Here is a 15,952-nt window from a genome sequence, read left to right as displayed (position 1 = left end):
CTTTTTTTCTTTTGCTTTTCGTTCAGTTGACCGTTTGGGTTGCTGCTGGGCTGGTTGTTTTGGTTTGTCTGTGTGTGTTTGACATTTGTTACAATTCAGCTTATACTGTTATTCTTATCCTGGTTTGTCGACTCGCACCATTTCCCCAAGCAAACACAAATACAAATCCTCAGTGTGACGGCTTCACTGACACAGAAACATGTTTGTTTTGTTTGGGATATGGTGCAGTACATCTTTTTTTTCAGAAGAGAATAAGCTAGAGAGTGTTTTTCTACTTAATCTACTGTATTTAATACAAATCCACAGCAGCACTTATTTTGAGTTTGAGAACACCTATGTTTGTAGCTTTGTGTTGGATATATACCTACATGTGACCTGCCTGTTTTGAGGAGGAAAAGTTCACAGGGGTGAGTTTTTCCTGTCTTAGGCCTAATTTTGAGTGTGTGTCTGTCTGTCTGTGTATGTTTTTGGACCTTTCTTGGGTAGGGCAGTTCAAGGGGAGAGAGGGAATGAGATGGGGTAGGGTTGTGGAATGCCTTGAGCTGGATTAGGTCATATTATAGTCTGTAAAATGGTGAATTAGCGTGCGTAACCAGTGCCACAACACCTTTGCTTATTGTGAGTTTTTATGGGGTTACACTTAGTAGGTCCTCCACTGTTTTTCCTGCTCTCTATCTCTTCTATTTTACAGTACTTGGATACTGCTGTACTCTGCACTGACCCAACACTTTGTACTTGCTTGAATGTTCTCCTTGTAAGTCGCTTTGGTCAAAAACGTCTGCTAAATGTAATGGTGTGTGTGTGTGTGTGTGTTTTCTAATCTGCAGATGGAGTTGGTGGGTATGATGTCATGAACAACACCACAGCAACGCCAGGTCCCGGGCGGCCTAGTGCCCGGAGCCAGACCTCTCTGCAACAGAGCTGGGAGATGAACTACCAGGAAGCAGCAATTTACCTGGAGGTACACAGCCTGTCACACGTCCCATCATTCCCCTCTCACCCTCTCCCCGTCATTATGTCAATTATGAGCTTTGTATGCTTTTACTACAGTCACAGCAATTTTATTATGCACGGAAAGATTAAGAGAGAGATTCTTTAAGTATATAGAGATATGCCAATGTAATAGCTTGCTATGGGCATCTAACATGACCAGGTTCCGGTCTGCCTAAAGAGGCATGTCATAATACTCCCAACATTGAATAGAACAGTCCTTAGGTCTGCCTAAAGGGGGATTTCACCCCCCCCGCGCAATAATAGAACCCGGAAACAATGGGCCAATGGTACCTCTCTCTCTCTACTCTCTCTGATTAAGAGAAGGGACGGGAATGAACAGTGTACTATACAGCCATGAAACCCCCCACGGTAAAATGACAGGTTTCAGTTTCATTATCTAACCCCTGTATGTTTTCCATAAACACAAGCACAGAACCCATATTGTACAGAACCCATCTTTCTTTCTTTCCATCTTTCTTTCCGTCTTTCTTTCTTTCCGTCTTTCTTTCCATCTCCCCCAAAATCACAGGAGGGTGAGAATAACGACAAGTTTTTCACGCACCCGAAGAGTCCGCGTGCGTTGAGTGCGTACCTGTTTGCCCATAACCACCTGTTCTACCTGATGGAGCTGGTGACGGGGGTGCTGCTCATGCTGCTGTCCCTCTCCGAGGCCCCCGCCGTGCCCTCGCTGCGCCTCGACGTCTATGTAAGTCCCTCATTTCCTTAATTGTCCTTAATTTCCCTTGGGATCAATAAATGATGCTCTACTCTACTCTACTCTACTAGAAGTGAAAGTGAAAGCCCACCTGGGAAATTCCAACTCCCATTGTCATTGTGAAACAGCACTCCACAGCACACAAGTGCACACTGCACACACAATGAAATTGCATTTATGCCTCACCCGTGCAAGGGGGGCAGCCCCCAGTGGCGCCCCAAGGGAGCAGTGCAGCGGGACGGTACCATGGACCTCGACATCTATGGAGGCACCCCACAGAATTACGAGTGTGTTTGCGCGCTTGTGTGTGTGTGTGTGTGTCTGTCTGTGTGTCTGTGTGTCTGTCTGTCTGTCTGTCTGTCTGTCTGTCTGTCTGTCTGTCTGTCTGTCTGTCTGTCTGTCTGTGCGTGTGCGTGTGTCTATGCTGGCACCTCAAAGTGTGCTTCATAGGCACCCAGGCCTCTAATGATAACAGATGTTGCTGGTCAATTGATAAACAACGACAGGTTTGCGAGCATGCTCATTGAAATGATTTTATCCAGAAAAGTTAATGACCTTTTGTAAAAAGTTTAAGACGATTCATGTATTCATTGATCATTGTTACTGGCCTATCTATGCAGCAGATGCTGTGTGTGCTATCTATCCACCAGATGCTGTGTGCTATCTATGCACCTGATTCTGTGTGCTATCTATGCATCTGATGTTGTGTCAATGTGCTGTTTCGACACCTGATGGGAAGTGTGTTGCAAAAAATTAATGAAAAAAATACTAGTTGAGACATCTTCAAAATACTAAGCAACAGTGATGCAACTCACAGTGTGTGATGGGAACACATGGGTCATCTCAGCCTACCACACTCAAACACATCCCACATTTACAGTACTTTACATTACACTTAGCTGAGGGTTTTATCCAAAACGACTTAGCCTACAGTTAATTTACAGGGTATCGGTTACAGTCCCCGGAGCAGTGTGGGGTTAGGTGCCTTGTTCAAGGGCACCTCAGCCATGGAGTGAGATAGGGAGTGGAAGGGGTGGGATTTGAACCTGCAACCCTCTGATCTAAAGCCCATCTCCTTAACCACCAGGCCACAGCGGCCCCTACTTGAATGAAGAGCCATTGTACATACTGGCATTTTATGTCGTATTTGTTGTTGTTGTTGGGTCTGCTTGCTTTTAGATCCATTATTGTCTTGATCACTTCTTGTACCATCATGAGGGTGGATGAGTTGTTTGGTAGAGAGAGAGCAAAGATCAGACTCAGAGATTATGTACTGTATGTATTGGCGGATCATCTTGCTAAAGTCATTGGAATGGCATGTTCATGTGAAATCATTCATTTACATCACGGATGTACCGCAAACCATTCTCGCTGTCCGTCCAGTACACTTTGCTCCCGTCATGGCTTCTAGTTGCTATAGAATGACCCGTGACCGTCCTATGGCAACGTCTTTCCCTATGGAGGGGCAGTTGCATGGCTTTTTAAAAAAATGTCGTCTAGTCAGCGCATTGTCCCGCCGGGCCAGTGCATGTGACAGCCACCGCGTAAGACGGGTGTTTATTTGCTTCTGCACTGGCTTGTAAAACCTGATCACACATTTGACCTTTGCCCCTCGATGGTGGTGGTGGTGGTGGTGGTGGTGCATGGCCACTGACTGCAGTGACCTGTGAGGGTAGGTGGAGAGAACATGTCAATATTGGAAATTCCTCAGCACTGTGGTGACTGACTTCAATGGAAGCTGTGTGCTGTATATGTATAATGTACACAGTGTGCAGAAGTACTAGGCAGAGAAGTCTTTTGACCATATTTTCGGTCAAAGAAGTCTTTTGACCATCTTTTTGGTGCATATTTTCCATCTCCTATCTATATGAACATGAAAACCTATTGGATTTAGGAATTTCAGGTAATGCACATTTTGTGCAATGAGAGAGACAATTCCGCAGTTGGAGAGATTGGGTTGGGAAATGGATTAGGCCAGGGTCAGAACTGCACACCCTTACCCATTTGGTGTGTGTGTGTGTGTGTGTGTGTGTGTGTGTGTGTGTGTGTGTGTGTGTGTGTGTGTGTGTGTGTGTGTGTGTGTGTGTGTGTGTGTGTGTGTGTGTGTGTGTGTGTGGAAACACAGAGGTGTGTGTGGGTCTGTATTAGGGATGCAAATGATCAATTAATTCATTAATCATTAGTTGATAGCCTTATCGATCGACTTATGATTAATTGATCAGCGTAGTTTTCCCCCCGAAATCTCAATGTTTCTCGAAAAAATACTACTAAATCAATTTTTTTAAATTAAAAATTGACATAAAATACCACATTTAAATTAATTATATTTCAATTCTTTAATCCAAATGTGTTTTAGTGTACTCACACCCCTCTTCACACACTCTCTTCACATGCCCATTTCACCTGGGTCTCTTGTCAGTTGAATTGTCGATTAATTGCGATTAATGTTTTTTAATCGATTAACGCATTGATCGATTAAAGTCGATTAATCGATGAATCGTTTGCATCCCTAGTCTGTATTGTCTCTCAAACAGATTGTGTGTGTGTGTGTGTGTGTGTGTCCGGGTGCATGGAAACACAGGTGTGTGTGGGTGTGTATTGTCTCTCAAACAGTGTGTGTGTGTGCGTGTGCTTGTGCGTACTTGCTTGTTTACTTGCCACCTTGTGTGTGTGATGTACTGTGTGCTCCTCCTCTGTGTGTTCAGGTCCACGCCACTCTGGAGCTGCTGGCGCTGGTCATGGTGGCCTTTGAGCTGTGCATGAAGCTGCGCTGGCTGGGCTTCCACACCTTCATACGCCACAAGAGGACCATGGTCAAGGTAGGCCCAGATAACATTTAACCATTTGGCATGTCATTACATTACATTGCTCTTAGCTGATGTTTTTTATCCAAAGCAACTCACAGTTATTTAGTACAGGGTAGGGGTGTAAATCAGTCTTCATGACGATACGATACGGTATCGATTTCTTAAATCAGGGATTCGATTTTTTTTTCGATACTTAAGAATTCCCCACAATACGATACGATTCCACTACTATTGTGTTATGGAGCTAGGGCATTGCACAGGGGCCAGCGATTCGATTCTTAAGAATGCCCCACAATACGATGCGATTCGATTAAATCGCCGGCCAATACTTCCGATACATCGATACATTTCCAGGGAACCTCAGCCATGGAGTGAAATAGGGAGTGGAATGGTGGGATTCAAACCTGCAACCCTCATATGAAGCTCACCTCCTTAACCACTAGGCCACAGCTGCTACATGTAAAATCAATTCGTTTTAAACAAAATATTATTATTTTAAGAAAAGCGAATTTTGCCCCAGCCTTGGCTTAGTTAGCTGGGCACTAGAGCATGACACGAGAGTGGATTTTCACTCCCGTCCCATCCCGGACTGGAGTAAAAAACAAATCCCATCCTGTCCACTCCTGTAAAGAATGTCTCCCAATCCAGCCCACTCCCTCCCAAAATCAACCCAATCCACATTCATCTTTATTCCCGCTCCTGCCCGCTCCCATTCATCTTTGAAATTTTGACTCCCCATCCCGCGGGAATCCCGCAGGACCCGCGGGACCCACAGGAATTCCTGAAAAATGTCATCCTTACTGGGCACTGGACTGCTACACGGGCGACCCGATTCCCAACCCATGTCATTTCCCGATCCTCCCCCGTCTCTCTCTCCCCCGTTCATTTCCTGTCCCACTCTTCGCTGTCCTGTCTAAAGTTAGAAGAGCACATTTTAAACGGCAAAGAGATTTGCTAATGCCAAGGTAGTTAGCAGTGGGGGATGAGGATGCGGATGGGCCCGTGGCCATTGGCCAAGGTGGGTATGGCATGGGTAAGGACCATGGCCATGATCGTGTGGGGCATGGCCATATGTGTCAAGGATCGTGATAGGTTCAAGGTGGATACTGTAGCTCAGTGATTCTCTAACTATGGGCCGGGGCCCACTGGTGGGCCCTGAAGGTATTCCAAGTGGGCCTTGAAATCATTTTCCAAAAATAATAATTATATTTTGGTGTGTGTTGCTGTTGAGTTTTATTCTTAATTGGGTCAGAGGTGGGCCCCGAACATTTTTGACAATTTCAAGTGGCCCCCAAGTTGAAAAACGTTGGGAACCCCTGCTGTAGCCCAGCAGCAGAGAAGAAGTGACGTGAGAAACCCAGCTGACCCTCCCCTGCAGCTGTCTGATTAGGGCAGCATGTCAGGTGGGCTACTCCTGTCACTCGGGTGGAGATGTTAATATTACAGGCCAAATTGCTTTGTTTTCTTCATATTCATTTTTTATTTTATTTTATAATCTGATTAATTGACTGTGATTTATGCTGCGCTGTAATTTTTAGAGTTTGAATATAGCTTTCAATCAGAACAAGAACCATTCCTTTGAGACGTACATGGAAGGGAAGAGGCCCAAAGATGTCTGTCAGGGGCATGGAGATGGAAACAGGAGTATGTTTAGTGCTATGCTGAAGAGGATGTGGTTAAGATGGCCCTGTGAAATTCAGACAAGGGCGTTGACTCGCATGTTCTATAGGTTTGCTATGCAATAGTTTTACTGGCATGGTTTTGCAATTTTGCAATGGCTCCGGCTAATACTGTTAAGAGCACTTTGTTATTTGATCTAACAGATTCAACTTTGAGATTTTATATCCAAGAAATCCTTCAACACCCATAACTTAGCCCATCTCCAAGGTATTATTCAAAGTATAAGGACTGCTTGAATACGTGAGCTCCTGTATAGCAATGTCACCAGCCCAGAGGCTATTATTTGGGTATAGTACAGTACATAAGCTGTGTCAGTGTTGAGGTGTGGATATGCTTATTCAGTAAAACTCTTGATATGCTGACAGGAAGTGTGTTTCATATATTTCCTTCCTCTCCTGCGTATCCTGTCCGCTGTGGCCAGACGAACGTGCTGTTCATCCAGTTCATTGAAGCCATCGTGGTTCTGGTCCGGCAGACGTCCCACCTGAGGGTGACGCGGGCCCTCAGACCCATCTTCCTGGTGGACTGCCGCTACTGTGGCGCCGTGCGCAGGTGATCCATCCATCCCTCTCCATCCACATTGCCAGGAGTTGTCTTGCCAAATGTATACAGTACAAAATCCTTCATACAAACTGCAATGCACATTAAAACACCCATATTACACAGACCTCTAACATACGTTAGGTTAGAGGATGTCTCCCCTATTTAACACATTTAGCCCCTTTTATAAGTTTACGGCAATGCAATAAAGGGGTCCTCACGGATGTTTTGACGTTTGTTGCTGTCTCTGTTATTTGGCTTATTTGGATATATTCTCCAGCTCCTTTATAATGGATGTTTATGGGTATGTCCAATTGTGTCCTTAAAACCACCCAAAACTTTATGTTTCAGAAATGTGCAAATGTCACCAAATGCTAGTGTTCACTGGTATTCCGTAACAATTTTCGTAGCCAAACACGCAGACTGTCATGTCTTATTTACTGTAGCATTTTGCAAAATCCACCTTTTTCTTTCATTTACAAAATTCCAAGTAAAACATGACCGAAACCATATTTCAGTGTCAAATGTGTTTGGGAAATACCAATGAAAACCTTTCTGTTATTATCTTAGTTCCTTTATTATCTCTGCCAAGGTGGTGATGTTTTTGCAGGCACCTACAAAATAAAAAAAATGTATATTGTGAGGAGGAATTAGACCGTATGTCATGGGGACTGTACTCTCCAAGTGTTTTCTATTTTACTTCAAATGCTGAGGTGTCAAAAGTGAAAGTAAATTTGTGGTGTAAGTACAACACTAGCCCATGATAGGAAAGCAGAAGGTCTCAGGCACTCAGAGGTAAATCAGTCCGAAGGAGGTATATTAAAAAGCCTTTATTATCTGTGGCTACTCAAAATTGAAATTTTAATTTTATTTTCAATGAGTAGCCACAGATAATAAAGGCTTTTTAATATACCCGAGTGCCTGGGACCTTCTGCTTTCCTAATTCTGGATTTCCCAACCCCAAGAGCACCATTTTGGACATTTTTTCCACACACCTGAGCGCCGGGTTGACCTCTCTCTGTTTACGCACTAGCCCATGATATTACATAGCTGTTACACCATTTTACTCTGCTGTATCTAATGAGGTGGATAGACTGTATTGTTACTGAAAAACACTAAAACTCTAACATGAACCCACCACAAATTCGATCCAACCAGCATAAAGGTAGCTGATCACAAGACAAGTACACAGGTCTACTGCTTTTTTAAAATAAGTTCACTGTGTTGAAAGGAAATTGTGTTTATTTTTTTACACTTACTTTTATTTTGACGCCTCTGTTCAAAGTACTTCCCTATTCACTCTGATAACTTCCCTATATTTTCACTTTCTGTCTCAATTCTCATTGGTATAGAAACCTACGTCAGATCTTCCAGTCTCTTCCTCCTTTCATCGACATCCTGCTGCTGCTCCTCTTCTTCATGGTCATCTTTGCCATCCTCGGTAAGCTTTTCCACAATCGCTCAGGGCATGTTCAGGCCGACAGGGAACCGTGCCGTTGCTCGTTCCCTCACCTAACCTCGAACTGTATGATTTGTATGAAGCTGGAAAGTTGGTTCACGATACGAATACTTTCTTTTTTCTAAGCAAGCCACAACAACTAAGTAGACGTCAGCAGGTTCATGTGGGTCTGGCGCTGTAAAATGATACGTGCGGTATGCACGCGAGATGTTCAGTGTTGAAGCAATTTTATTGAATACAACTGAATACAACTGGTGTGGGAGATGGCGCTACCACTGTTCTAGCCAGTGTGAAAAAAATTCCATTTTTAGAAGGTTCAAAACCTTACATTTTCAGTAAGTGACTGATCTAGAGATGGTTGTATCAAATTTGTGCCCCTCTCGGATCAAGTATACGTCCTGCCAAATATTTCTGTTTCAGCCGGTTCACTCATCAATTGATCAGAGGTAGATTTTTTTGCATTGCATTGCATTGCATTGCAGTGGATTACATTTCATTTAGCTGACACTTTTATCCAAAGCCATTTACCGATTGTTACAGGATATTGGTTACAGTCCCTGGAGCAACTTGAGCTTAGGTGCTTTGCTTTACTGCACTTCAGCTATGATTGAAGGTGTAGCGAGACAGACCACACAGATTCTTCCTTCTGGGTAAGGTTGGGATTCGTACCAGCAGCCCTCTGAAGTAAACACCAATGCCCCCTAACCATTAGGCCATAAATCGTGTTCAGAGTGCAAACAAAAGGAAAACATAGCATGACTTTTAATTTCCACTTAACCCATTGTGTCCTGGAGCGACATATACGCTGCATTCAGGTTCTTGATATTTGAGCTGTTTTATTAAAAATGTGGTTAAGTTAGAACAGAAAAAGCAAATTCTAGTGCAAAATGAAGGTTCTAGCTTTTAGCAACTTATTTGATGTTTTTATGCGCTTCGGAGGCTGAGATATTTAGGTTTTAATAGGGAGAAGGCACCTTTTACCAAAAAGGGCTTAGGCTAAAATGGGTTAAAGTTTAGATGCTGAATGTGGCCTAGACCAAAATGTCTGTTTGTCATGCCATCCCTTTATATAGCACTTATCGTCTGCTCTTGAATAATTCATTTGCTCGCAGCAGAAGATTTATTTAAGCTATCTGGAGTTGACCGCACTTCCTCAAAAAATACTTTTTGATTGTTCATTAGATAATTAATGTTCACCTCTGTGTAGGCTATGCTCTAGTCATTCTGCACACTGTGCAGTCACTTGTAATAATTCAGAATCTCATGTTGTTCTAACCCTCCGCAGGCTTTTTCCTCTTCTCCTCTAACCCTGTGGATCGAGTAAGTAAATCTCACCATCAAAGCAAAGTGTTTTTGTTCTCCATCAAAGTTTCACTTTCAAGGATTGAAAGAAGATGAGTTCCTTAAACGATTAAGGTCAGAAGGATGTGAACTGGCTTTATCAGTGTCTTGGTTCAGCTGCGTTGTATATTTGTCAATGTTGTAAAGCCATAAATGCTTGTGACATGGTGCCATAATAGAGTGCGTATACATGAAGTTCAGTATCCCGAATATGATCGGGATATTAAGTATCCCGAATTTGCGTTTGAGCATATAAACACGTCAGTATCCCGAATAAGCCCATAATCGGGATACTGAGAAACCGGGATATGCTAGGTGGAGTATTCCGACAGAAGCCGGGATACTGCCGCATAAACACCTTATCCCGGATACAGGGGCTTCCCATAGAACGCTGTTGCTGGTATCCAGGCTACACGCATTTGAAGAGAATTCTACAACGGCCAAGAATGTTGACTGGAATATTACTTTTGTGCTCATATAAACACCTTATCCCGAATATGATCATAACGGGGATATGCCTCATATTCGGGATACTGAACCGCATGTATACGCACTCATAGTCTGTACTGGATGTCTCTCAGAGAGGTTCTTTGGAAAGTGAAAGTCTAGAGTCATCTCTCTAATGTACAAATTTAAAATTCATAAACTATTATGTTTTATATTACAATGATGTGATATGTAAATGTGGTGTGTTGCATTCCTCAATTGTGGTGTTTTAACACTTCAGTTTTGGTGATAGATTTCTCTTTGTCTTTTTGCAGTATTTCGACACGCTAGAGAACAGCATAGTAAGCTTGTTCGTCTTACTCACAACTGCCAAGTAAGGTTATATGCTATTGCACTAAAACACATACATATTTTTTCCCCCTTTTCACATATATTTTTTTGCAGCACTCAAGAAATTACCTTTTATACGTACAAAGAATATGCCCCAGTGCACATGCGTATGACCTGAACGTTGGTGTTGTGTCTTTTTGTCTCCTAGTTTCCCGGATGTGATGATGCCGGCGTATTCGCGCAATCGCTGGTCCTGCATTTTCTTCATCGTCTACCTGTCCATCGAGCTCTACTTCATCATGAACCTGGTGAGGAGCACACCTCCAGCCATCTCGGGTGCATCCCAGAAGTCCCTACTGCATTCCTATGTAGAGGGCAAAAAATAACGAATACCCTAGTAAGCTTTCAACGTTACGAGGAAGCGAACAGTACCCAGGTTACTTTCTATATCTGGTCCTATTTTCAAAATTTGCTATCCCAGAAGTCCGCAGGAGTTCGACAACTGTACGGTCATTGGTCATTAGTGCCGTCAGGGGCGGCCTCCCAGCGACCGATCCGTTTCGAAGGTTATGTAAATGACGATGCTGTAGTACGTCTGATTTGCGCTTTCTAATCGCTGGATTTCTACATAGAAGCTACTGGTCAAGGTGCCGAGTGGTAGCTACTGGTAAGGAGGCAGTGCCTACCACAGGTTTCGGATATCATGCAGCCCTCTCCTGGTTATCACCAACCTAGTGATGTGTAAGCGAGTGGCCAGAACAAATTTGTTTTCTAAAAGATCCATATTTGTGTAAGCAGCTTCCAAGGAACGATCCATATGGCTAGCTTGAAAATTTTGAAATTTCAGTTTGGCTGGTAGAAAAGACCAGCTTACTAGCCATTTCAACCCATTTGTGAGTGTGTGTTTGGCTAGTAAGACTTTTGAAGGAGGAAACCAACGCACACCAGAGGTTTCGAGGTGCAGGTAGCGTGTGCAAGATCAATTTTGTAGAAGAAGATACCACACTCCCTTGTCCATCGTGCTGCAATTTATTAACAAAACAGCATTTCGGCCCATATGGCCTTTCTCAAGTTTTAATAAATTGCAGCACGATGGACAAGAGTGTGTGGTATCTTCTTCTACAAAATTGGCTAGTAAGACTTAACATCTGCTAGCCGGTTTATTTAGAGCCCTGGATACATTTACACAGTTCGATCTTCTTTGTCTCCTGCTCTTAGCTCCTGGCTGTGGTGTTCGACACCTTCAACGGCGTGGAGAAGATGAAGTTCAAATCTCTGCTGCTCCACAAGCGCTCTGCTGTCGAACACGCCTTCCAGCTGCTGGTCAGCCGACAGGTGAGTTCAAGATGACGTGCGCGTGCTTGTGCGTGTGCGTGTGCGTGCGTGCGTGCGTGCGTGCGTGCGTGCGTGCGTGCGTGCGTGCGTGCGTGCGTGCGTGCGTGTGTGCGCGTGTGCGTGCGTGTGTGCGTGCGTGCGTGCGCGTGTGTGCATGCGCGTGTGTGCGTATGCGTTCAGGATGGTATGTTGGTATGTTGGCTGGTATGTTGATGATGGAAAGTGTTATGTATGTTCAAGAGGGAACACGTACTATGTGCAGGGCAGTACACGTACCAGGTAGAGTGACTTGCTAGCAGTGTCCAGAATGGAGTTACTTGGCTGTGTGTGTGTGTGTGTGTGTGTGTGTGTGTGTGTGTGTGTGTGTCCTGGTAATTATAGTTTAGAAGAAACTGAATGCCATCCCTTACAACCTGTGAGAATGCACTGAACTTTTGTGTTCAAGTCAGTCTGGTTAACCTGTATCGTCGGCTGCTCCTATGTCTAGCCACTAGTGGAAAAAGAACGCTATGCATCTATCTACGGAATTAACTTTGCGAAAAGTGGACCTTCAAGCAGCCACTGACTAAAAATGCAATGGTCAAGATACAAAATGTACCCTTTCCATACCCCTCCATGCTGGTCCAAAGTTTCATCCTTAGACTGTACATTTGTTAGGATAATTCTGCATGCACATGTTGTTGATGGCATGTGTTGTTGATGATGCAATTGACGTTATTCTGAATTGGACAGAGGCCAGACGGCATTACCCTGAAGCAGTTTGACGGGCTCATGCGCCACTACCGGCCCAGGATGAGTGCACGCGACCGCTTCCTGACATACAAGGCCCTCCACCAATCAGAACCAACCTCAGACATGCTCAGGTAACGACCGCTTCCTGACATACAAGGCCCTCAAACAATCAGAACCAACCTCAGACATGCTCAGGTAACGACCGCTTCCTGACATACAAGGCCCTCAAACAATCAGAACCAACCTCAGACATGCTCAGGTAACGACCGCTTCCTGACATACAAGGCCCTCAAACAATCAGAACCAACCTCATACATGCTCAGGTAACAAGGCTTGCATATTATCCTCTAGTTCAGTGGTTCTTAACCTTGGGTGAGAGCGCCCCCTGGAGGTGCGGCAGAGATTTCAGGGTGTGTGCGGAATTTCGTTTGTGTTGAGGTTGTGACCAAAATTCGGCCTAATTATAATTAGGCCAAATCAAAACCAAATTTAAACATGTTTTGGCCCCCCATGTTAATGTCTCAAGCAAGAGTCCTTAATAATTTTTAAGTACGTATACACGTGTAGATGTTTGGGTTGGGGGGTGCGCGGCTTGTCTTGGACACAGGTAAGGGGGTGCTTTAAGACAAAACGGTTATGGATCACTGCTCTAGTGGACTTAAATTACAAATGAATTTGTATTCATACAAATGAATGAATGAGTAAAGGAAATGAAAGTGCAAAGCAACGTGCTTTTCATCTCAGGCAGTCCATCTATATTCCATGTTTGTCATGCAACCACAGTGAACAAGGGTCTTTGTTTAGTTAGTTTGTTTGATGTTTTTTGCCTTTTAAATTAATCTGAGCTGTGTTGAGGATCCTCCATTTTGTTGTGAAGCAGTGTGAGTGTGAAGCATTCTGTGTGTAAAATGGAAAAACTATGTATGCAAATGGTGAATGGGACCGGCAGTTATAATCACCATGGCCTTGATGATATGATTCAAAACTTCTGTTGGTAACTCTGCCCTACAAAGGCAAAGTGCAGTACTGGTAACTAGGTATATTTTTCAAAACTGAGTTTAGACAGAAAATGGTCTTCATTACACCACCTTTATCTTGTGACAAAGCCAGATGGTCCAAATAAGTCCTGTGAAGTCCTTTTGAAGGCATTTTTCTTAGTTTTACTGTTGGCATAGTTACTGCACTTTGCCTTTGTAGGGCAGAACTGTTGTCTCTCTTTTGCTCGATTAGTTAGTTAATAACCTCTCTCCCCTGTACTTCACTGTTTCTGTCCAGTTTGGAAGACTTTTACAAGTTCTATGAAGTGATGGGATTAAAATGGAAGGTAAGCTTGCGTTATGGTAATGTTTAATTCTTAAGTTGTTTACTCACAATAGCTTCTATTACTCAGTGTGGGATCAGAATGGTTGGTGAGGGCAGCCATGGCTCAGTAGTTAGAGCGCTGGCCGTTAGATCAGAGGGTTGCAGGTTCTAATCCCACCCTTACCAGCACATTCATCCATGGCTGAAGTGCTCTTGAGCAAGGCACCTAACCCCACATTGCTCCAGGGACTGTAACTAATACCCTGTACCTAAATACCTGTAAGTCGCTTTGAATAATAATAAAAAAAAGTGTCAGCTAAATGTAATGTAATACGTGTGGGCGTGCGTGTGTGTGTGCGTGTGTGCATCCTATCATAGGCTCGACGGAGCGGGGAGCACTGGTTTGACGATCTGCCACACACCGCTTTCATCATCTTCAAAGGTAACGCTGGTCTCACTCATGTCTTCTAGTCCGTCAGAGTGACGACGCCTTTAAAGGCCCATTCATACTAGGCGTGCAAAAAAACGTCTTGACAATGCATCATGATACTTATTTTCACGATAAACTGGATTGATTCATGACAAGGTATCGCAATATTTATTTTCACAATAAGGAAGACACAGGTCAGTTGAAATGTCAGTCACTTTGCACACCAAAATAGAATAAAAAACTTTTAAAAGTATGCTGATGGTCATTCCTGGGTCTAGTCACTGAGAAGTAGCCCAGTTTCTCTTGAGTTTATATGCAATTTGACATTCATGGGAGGAGCTCATGATTATGGATGAAACGTATAACATAAACTGAAAAAGGTGTGCCACATGTTAAAGACGTGGTGTTGAGTATAAAGGTATTGACCGTTAGAATGCATTGAAAGAGTTATGTACGTTGTACGTAATTGATTAACATACATTGGGTATGAATGGGCCTGTACTGTTTTATTACAATGGAGCAAGATGAGCATTTTTTTCTGCAATAATGTTCTGTTCAATAGGTATTAACATCCTGGTGAAATCCAAGGCTTTCCAGTATACCATGTGTAAGTCAAGGTCCCCACTAATGCCATTATTTTATTTTTAACTTATATCTTTTACTTGTATTAGTCTTAACAGTGTTATGAGTGTAAAATATGTTTGTAATTTGATGTCCATTATTTGACAGACGTCGTCGTTGCTCTGAACGGAATATGGATATTGGTTGACACTACACTGTTCAAGAGTAAGTGTTCACTCCATTCACCACACACTGTAAAGAATGTTGTTCATTTAAAATAATTCATAAAATGTTACCCATATTACCATGGCATGCACCACCGGTGTTCTCAAGCTCTTTCTAATGTATGAACAAGTATCGAGCCATTTTTCTCACCATGTATGGAGGTTCAGTTTCTCTCTTTTTTTCTCTCTATGACTGTAGGTGATTTATCATGGCCCAGTGCTGTGCCGTGGAGTTATGCTGTCTTCCTTACAAGTACGTTTTCAAACCCACTCTATTCTCTTCCCCATGTAATGTCCACATTTATTCATACATTATGCACAAATCCATTTACTATGCCAGTCATTCTCAAACTGTGGGCGACAAAGGTGCTCCAAGTACGCCCTGGAAATATTTTCCAAAAATCGATTTATTTATTTTTTGCTGTCCTGCCGTCCTTTTCATTTGAGTTGCATTGTTCAGTCGTCAGAGATGGGCCCCGAATATTTGTGAAAATTTCAAGTGGGCCCAAAGTTGAAAAATCTTGGGAACCCCTGCATGTCAATCTCTTGTCAATCTCAACTCATAGAATATGGTTTTGCACAATTGCTTTATTATTATTATTATTATTATTATTATTATTATTATTATTTCTGTAGTTTTTATTTCCCTCCCTGACTATTGCCTTTGTTATATATGTCTTGAAATGTCCATGTGGGCATTATGTGTATACATATACTGTATCTACTGCACACCTTCATTTCCCCCCGGGGATCAATAAAGTTACTCTACTCTACTCTTCTATGCTAGTTCTACTCTTCTATGCCAGTTCATGTGCGCTAACTAACCTCCTCCCTTGCTGGTTGCAGTCTATGCGGTGGAGGTGCTGCTGAAGATCACAGGCCTCGGACCGCTGGCATACTTCAGCTCAGGGTGGAACCTGTAAGTCTGTACCCTCCTGCCATCACATGTCACGTTTCACATTTTGCATTTTGCATTTTGCATTTCACATCCCCATACCATTTCACATACCATGTTTTAATTTTTTTTTAAATTATTTTTGAGTTGTGTGCCAAACC

General features: G+C 43.1%; 1 protein-coding gene across 3 annotated transcripts in view; it reads left to right on the top strand.

Annotated features, from left to right (window-relative positions):
- The window catches only part of tpcn1 (two pore segment channel 1), a 31,676-nt gene that overhangs the window by 6,328 nt on the left and 9,396 nt on the right, over positions 1–15,952 (top strand). For 2 of the 3 annotated variants that reach the window (XM_063202994.1, XM_063202996.1), the window contains exons 2-17: positions 828–961; positions 1,523–1,699; positions 4,414–4,527; positions 6,617–6,747; positions 8,088–8,176; positions 9,480–9,514; positions 10,297–10,355; positions 10,521–10,620; positions 11,531–11,647; positions 12,380–12,510; positions 13,655–13,703; positions 14,060–14,123; positions 14,674–14,718; positions 14,841–14,897; positions 15,096–15,149; positions 15,743–15,815. In XM_063202994.1, coding sequence (XP_063059064.1) covers positions 828–961; positions 1,523–1,699; positions 4,414–4,527; positions 6,617–6,747; positions 8,088–8,176; positions 9,480–9,514; positions 10,297–10,355; positions 10,521–10,620; positions 11,531–11,647; positions 12,380–12,510; positions 13,655–13,703; positions 14,060–14,123; positions 14,674–14,718; positions 14,841–14,897; positions 15,096–15,149; positions 15,743–15,815 — 1,429 coding nt within the window. Of the gene's footprint in view, positions 1–218; positions 408–827; positions 962–1,522; positions 1,700–4,413; positions 4,528–6,616; positions 6,748–8,087; positions 8,177–9,479; positions 9,515–10,296; positions 10,356–10,520; positions 10,621–11,530; positions 11,648–12,379; positions 12,511–13,654; positions 13,704–14,059; positions 14,124–14,673; positions 14,719–14,840; positions 14,898–15,095; positions 15,150–15,742; positions 15,816–15,952 lie in introns of those variants that run through there. The other variant, XM_063202995.1, reaches the window with a different exon arrangement.

Source organism: Engraulis encrasicolus, chromosome 7 (genome assembly GCF_034702125.1).
Source record: "Engraulis encrasicolus isolate BLACKSEA-1 chromosome 7, IST_EnEncr_1.0, whole genome shotgun sequence".
Taxonomy (NCBI): domain Eukaryota; kingdom Metazoa; phylum Chordata; class Actinopteri; order Clupeiformes; family Engraulidae; genus Engraulis; species Engraulis encrasicolus.
This window is presented reverse-complemented; position numbering and strand designations above follow the sequence as displayed.